The sequence below is a fragment of the Oreochromis aureus genome, linkage group 12 (genome assembly GCF_013358895.1).
Source record: "Oreochromis aureus strain Israel breed Guangdong linkage group 12, ZZ_aureus, whole genome shotgun sequence".
Taxonomy (NCBI): domain Eukaryota; kingdom Metazoa; phylum Chordata; class Actinopteri; order Cichliformes; family Cichlidae; genus Oreochromis; species Oreochromis aureus.
In genome coordinates this window covers 1,708,042-1,714,821 of record NC_052953.1, presented here as the reverse complement: position 1 = coordinate 1,714,821, position 6,780 = coordinate 1,708,042, and the positions used below count along the sequence as shown (strand labels likewise).

Sequence of the window (6,780 nt, the reverse complement as noted above, 5' to 3'; positions counted from 1 at the left end):
GCATCATGTGACTGCTGCAGCTTTTCCAGAACAGTCACATCACATCACAAGCAGCAACTCCAGACACTAATTACAAATATAAAAAAGCTTTATTGGCATCAGGGAAGGATGACAAACATCAGTATGAAAACACTTTACAAACACACACACAGACACAACACACAAATCCAACTGGAGCACCCCCCTCCCCCCAGCTCATGAATAGTTCAGTAGATTTGAATAAAATATAAATGGATTTCTGCCCTTGAAGCATTTGATGAAGAGGAAAAACAGCTTTAGCTTAACTTAGATATATTTTTACATCCTGTGTGAATGCAGAGCAGCACTGAAAGTTAACAGTGCACAGCTGTAACACTGTTTCACACAGGTCAGGCTTACTGGTGTAAACTGGGTTTGATCTTCTCATAAAGCCAGTATGGCAGAAAACTTGATGAATATTTGCCTTGTTTACTTCAGAGAAAGCCTGAACAGAGGATAAATGGCAGCGTGGATTTGCTGTTTGATGATCATATTTCATTCACTATCACACAGCCTCGCTCTGAGCGTGCACTCTGTAACACTAACTGTTCTTTTTAATGTGCTCTGTGAGGTTTTTGTTAATGGACTCTGGTTTATTTGAAGACAGAGCAGAATGTTAACTTGATTTTTCTTTTGGTTTTGCCGAACTGGAGACTGAAGACAAACATCTGGAGCTTCTTCGTCTTCATCAACAGTTTCCAGCTACAACCTGATGTGAACAGCTGATCAACATCAGCTGGATTATGTCTGCATCTCTAAAACAAGAATGTTAACTATGGCAGAAAGCTTCCTGTAACACAGCGCGTCTCCCTGAGTGGGTCTGATCGTTTCACTCTCACTGTTTTTTCCTTTTATCACTTTTATTGTGCTGATTATTATCAGACTGGTGTTTGTCAGGACTCACACTGTGACTCACACTGATGCCGGCCGGGCCCAGCTGCAGGTTAAACCACAGTGACAAAGAATAAGACTGAAGCTGCCCCCGCAGACGTCATCACAGCCTCCGTCTAAGCTGCGACGTCTGCAGAACCCAAAGAAGTGCAGCAGGGGGCGCTCTACATGCTGAAGACGTTTCCTAGCCGGCGCACCGACAGGCCGATCCTCCCCGACAGCCCCAGCTCCTCCTTCAGGAAGCGCCCCACCTGCTCGGAGTGCAGCACGTCGCAGAACACCCAGATCTCGCCGCGCTCGCGCTGGATGTTGGCATTACACGACGGCAGGCAGGAAGTTCGCGCCGAGCGGCTCAGAGTCCACCACACCTGCGGGGAGGAGGAGCAAACTCCACGTAAACAGAGTGACAACATCAAACAGCTGTTTGTATTTTCCGTTTCTATTGCTGAGCAGACTTTTATTTCTGTGGGACGTTTAAAATGTGATGAGCTGTGGAAACAAGGTGAAGGTCGGACACTCAGATAAGGATCAGCAGACACAGCACGCAGGAAAAAAAGCACACGCTGGCGCCGTTCACAGGTAACATTTAACCAGGAGCAGACTCAGTGTTCGTGCCCGCTTTAACATTTAAAGCGTGAAGATTGTGGAGAGGCTTAGAAACTGCATCTATGATAAAGCACGTCTGACTCACACACTCGTTATTTCATCGCGAGACGTCAGTGGAAAACCTGGAAGCTGCAAATCTTTGGCATTTTTCTCTGAGAGCCAACAAATGATTAACTTTGACGAGCAAATAAAGTTTTCTTTCTGTGACTTTCTGTCGTTCTAATATTTAACATATGTGTGTGTGACACTCACACCTGGTGATTACCACGAATGGTCCAGATGATTAAATATTCCACAGTCACTGATTATTAAAGACTATTTGTGTTTGGTTGTTTTTGTAACGCATTGTTATGGCTGAAGGTGGCAGTGATACACCTAGAAGCTGTCTGAACATCAGACAGCTTCTAGGTGCATCAGACCGCCTTCGCTCTCAGCGAAGGCGGTCGCACTTTTCTCCTCTCCTGCCCTTATCTTCCCTGCTTAGCTTCTTGTGTCCTTGTCTTGTCTGTGTTTTATTGCTTTCCCTGGAACACTCTCTCACAGTCTGTGTCTAAAACCTAAAAGAGAATTATGGATTTGATCAACTGGTCTCTGAACGCTATTGACACCATCTTCTCAACGAGAAGTCTGGGCTCGGGAGAGCCCGAGTGCCCTGGAGGGACTTTCCCTGCCGGATACACGATGGACGGGTGGCAGAACTGGAGGATCGTGTGCCTGGCGGGACTGTCGATCGAGGACGCTGAAGATATCTACCTATTCAGAACCATGATAACAGGGTTCTTGCTGATCGGAGCTGGCTTGGCCCTGGCTTATCGGAAAATTGAGAGAGCGGAGCCGGCTGTCCAAATCCCCACAAGGCTGCCCGCTGGGATTGAAACGATTGGACGAGGTGCGAGTTCTCAGAAAGGGCTCACTGAAAGCAGCAGCATGGTTAAGAGCTTGGAGGCGCTTACGACTGCAGTGAATGCTCAAACTAACACCTCTGAGCATATGTTGGATTACATCAGGAACGAATCCACCCGAAACAACAACTCAGGGAGGAAGCTGGACTACATCTCGAATCAGTTGGCTGCGGTCGTGAGGTCTCAGGATCTGCTTCGTGAGCAACAGAGTGACAAGATCTCGGGATCGATGGCTAATAACATCTTGGAGAAACTCGAAGCTATAAAAAAGGAGATTGAGAGACCAGTGTCGGAGTGCTAAAAAACAGCCTGAAATTCTTATGAGTTGTTTGCAAAAGAAAAATCACCATCATTATACGGCTACCCCCTTCGGCACCAGCTGCGGGCTCAAGGCTGGAGCCGATCAAAACAATCCCTGATAACGACTGTGTTGTGACTGTTCCTTCCCATCCCAAGCAAGGCCACCTGGGTTGGCTGGTAGACTGTTTACTTAGCCTGGCAGGGCGAAGGACACTGTCTCCGCTGAACTATGGACACGCATACACATACACTTACACTGATAAGCATACACTGATCCCTCTCCCTTTCCAAACGCCTTCGATGTTTGTTTCCTGCGGGGGAACACGGCGGGTCTATGTGCCGCGCTGGAATGATAGCGCTGTGCAGGGCGGCTGCTGTGTTCGCTTCGGATAACTCCTCACCCCCCACCCATCCCCGTGGCTTGTCATGTCCTTCATAATGTTGTGCTGTGGACATTCATGTGCTTTTTTGTGCAGAGGAGTTTTTTTGTTTCCTGTTCTCATGCTGTCCTACCATGGAAGCACAGCATGAGAGGGGGTCTCTTTTTTCCTCTTGTGTACTTTCCCATTGTAATGTACATTTCAATGTTTTTCTCTAATGCTACCAATCTCCGACCTGTATCCCCATGTAATGTCTGTGTTGTATGTGTAAGGTCGGGGGGGTCCCATTTCACTGCAGGGCAACCTGCATGTGACGAATAAAGCTTTGATTGATTGATTGATTGATTGATTGATTGATTGATTGAAGAATGGGAGAGAAGCACTCGGACTCGTGACGGTTTATTAATCGACGCCGCCGCCAGCATTCGTACATGTGTGAGGTTTCCCGTGCGTGCTGTGAACGCAGGTGCAGCAGATGTGATGTCACAGCTGCAGATTCACAGATGTTTCAGACGGACACGCTGCTGGAAACGACCGCTCCCACTTTAACTTCATCTACACCCACACACTGCAGCGTTTATTTCTACCATGCAACACCTGAAGTTCAGAGGAAGACTGCAATGAGTCCAGCACCTCAGGCACCAGGAAGTGGTCACAAGGCTGTAATGATGTCACAGTAGCACACGCAACAACCAATACAGCGAGTGTAAAGTCACGGCGCCGCCATCATTAAAGAAAAGTCTCTGAGGAAGAGTCGAGGAGTTGTCGTTACACATCGCCCTGCGCTTCTACTCGAAACCCACCTGTAAACACCAACATCAACCTCCTGCAGGTCCTCTAACATCCAGCAGGGGCAGCAGTGAGTCAGTCCCCATAGACTCCCATGTTAAAACTTCACAGTGTGTTTCCAGCCTGATAAACAAACTGGTCTCTGTGGATAATTTCCTCCTTCACAACAGCTGCAGAGGGGAGGATGCTTTAATAACGGACCTGTTCTAGTAAGACTTAAACATTTTATTATTTTATATTATATTATTGTTTTGTTTACTTTTATGTTCCCTGCTGCTAAACTTATCTCCCCTTGTGGGACAATAAAGAATTTGAATTGAATTGGGGGCATGGCCTCTTTGACTGACAGCTGGATCTAGCCGCTAGCTGTCTGCTAGCTTCACCTGAACTGGGCCTCTGCAATGTGTTTGTTTGCTTAATGACATCATGTGACCAATAACATGGCTGCTGTGAGGTCAGTGCACTGACCCCAGCAAGGCTGGGTCAGTTTTACTCAGTGACATTCTGGGATTTTGAGTGAATGTTACAGAGCCCTGATTAGCAGGTGTGTGTGCCTGTGTGCACTCTACTCCAACAGCACTCCACCATCTCACATTACGTCTGGCTCCAGTCTGTGGTTTTTCCTCACTTTTAACATCTTCATCAGCCTTCAAACAAAATTTTAAAACATTGTAAAGCTTCACAGTTTCTACAACATTCCACCGACCTCCTCGATGTCTCTCGCTGCTCCGCAGTTCAGTTCACCGATCACCCACTTGGCCCTCTGGCGAAGGTGGAGCCCGTGGACGGAGACGGCGTGGTGAAACTGTTTGGACAGCGACTGCGAGCTCTGCTGCAGGACGCCTCTCTGCGTGAAGACGCTCCACCTGCTCCGCCTGACCTCCGAGCCGGTGCAAAGGGCACCATCTTTGTCCTTGTGTGGCTGCTTGTCAGGTCTGTTGTTAGGAGACACAGGGTGGAGATCGCAGTGGGTTTCTGGGTCACCATCTCTGGGTCTCACCTCTGCTGCTGGGGAATCATCCAAACACGTGACGACAGGAGCTGGTGTCGCAGGTCTGATGGGCAGAGAGCGGTCTCCGGTGAGCGTGGGGAACCACGGCGTGAAGGCCAGAGGAGCACGGAGAGGGAACGGCTCCAGGAGCTTCTGCGTGGTCTCCAACAGCGAGCAGAGCTCATCAGCTGATCCAGGCTGATAGTGCAGGACTACATCCTCCATACAGGCGGACGGGTCAAGGGACCGGCTGCAACACCCTCCTCCTCACCATCATCATCTTCCTCTGTGTGATGTCAGTCCAGGCACACATGAAGCACGTTTCATTCACACCGACAGCCCATTAACGTCATCAAGTGGTGAATGGATTAACTGTTAAAAATGCTCAACAAAAATTATACTGCGCATGCTCCAGAGTTCACATTTCTACACACGCTGACAGAAGCATTCACACTACACAGCATCCCGACCGGAAATGTCACATTCAAACAAATCTTTACCGACTCCGTGACCTTTGAACTTTGCGGCTTTAAAGTAAACTCAGGCTCAGCTCGCGCTCAGGTCCCAAACTTCCGTCGAGCTCCGGGGGCTAATGTTTTTAGCCTCTGCTGCTAGCTCACTTTAGCTACCGGGCTGACCTGTGAGCAGAGCCGGTATTTACCGGCGGGCCTCTCCGAACTGACAGGTGGTGACTCTAGCCCACCTCCACACCTCAGACCCGCGCGCCTCCATCAAACAGCCGCGAACCACTCCAGGAAGCTAACATGGACGGTGTCGAGCAAATATCGCTCCAACTCTCGCGATATTTGATGTAACGCTGAGGCGGAAATCATTTTAAGTTGAAAATGTGTGTTTTTTACAGTCGCTGATTTTCATCAGAGTTTGATATCATAAACAGTAACATCTGGAAACATCTGCTCATCATCCACAAAGGCAGAAACATCCAAAGAAGAGCTTCAGGAAGCCCGAAGAACTTTGTGCTGTGAGCTGCGCAGAGCTCACACTGAGCTGAAGGATGAAGCTGCTCACACCACAGATTCACCTGCAGGCTCTCACCCCCTGATATACTGCACTTCCATGTATCTATTCGCATTTTCCTGCAAAAGGTGGAGAAACGATGGTTGTTCAGTTGCATAAAAATAGCAAAAAGTGGAAAAAAACTTTTTAAACTTTTACCACAAATTCAAAAATAAATTATCACTATCAAATTTGTGTTTAAGGCTTTTTTAAATTCTCAATTGTAAAAGTCGCTCTGCAGAAATAATTTTTTAAAAAGTTCCTGCTGATTTCTACAACACATCAGCCAGTTCACGTTCATAGCCTGAATTCAGAACAGCTGTGATTCACGTTACGTGACGTCACTCATACTTGCCGGTGAGCTCCGGTTACCGTTTCCAGCAGTAGATGCAGGTCTGAAGCTGGTGTCTTCTCTACAGGCTGCTCAGCACTGTGATGTTAGTCTTTCATCAAAACACAAATAAAAACATCCTGCAAAGTACAAAGTAGTCTCATTTAACACCTAAACATTTCAGATTTCCTTCTGAATCTCTGCGTTAAAATATGTAAATAAAAAATATACATTTCCTGCCAGCATTCTCAGACTTGACCTTAGAGCACAGATGTCAAACTCCAGGCCTGGAGGGCTGGTGTCCTGCAGGTTTTGGATGTCCTTGATCCAACACAGCTGATTTAAATGGCTAAATGACCTCCAGAGGCCTGGTAATGAACTAATCATTTGATTCAGGTGTGTTGACCCAGGGTGAGACCTAAAACCTGCAGGACACAGACCCTCGGGGGCTGGAGTTGCCCACCCCTGGGCTTAAGTAACAAGCTGAACATGTGTTCTGAGCACGCTCAGAAAACAACAGAACTGGAGGACAAAGTTTGAACCTCCAGGTGAAGC

The 6,780-nt window shown here is 47.7% G+C and overlaps 1 protein-coding gene across 2 annotated transcripts; it reads right to left on the bottom strand.

Annotated features, from left to right (window-relative positions):
- Positions 1 to 70: 70 nt before the first annotated feature.
- On the bottom strand, positions 71 to 6,541 carry zgc:101664 (uncharacterized protein LOC450064 homolog). Of its 2 annotated transcripts, XM_031741151.2 has the most exons (5): positions 6,457 to 6,541; positions 6,267 to 6,365; positions 5,378 to 5,974; positions 4,593 to 5,163; positions 71 to 1,277 (listed from the first exon to the last, which is right to left on the bottom strand). In XM_031741151.2, the coding sequence occupies exons 4-5, from the start codon at positions 5,100 to 5,102 to the stop codon at positions 1,074 to 1,076; spliced, it is 714 nt and encodes a 237-aa protein (XP_031597011.1). In that variant the 5' UTR covers positions 5,103 to 5,163; positions 5,378 to 5,974; positions 6,267 to 6,365; positions 6,457 to 6,541; the 3' UTR covers positions 71 to 1,073. The 2 variants fall into 2 exon arrangements, with proteins under 2 accessions (XP_031597011.1, XP_039477013.1); XM_039621079.1 differs by having other exon boundaries at positions 4,593 to 5,974; positions 6,485 to 6,501.
- Between the last annotated feature and the right edge of the window lie 239 nt (positions 6,542 to 6,780).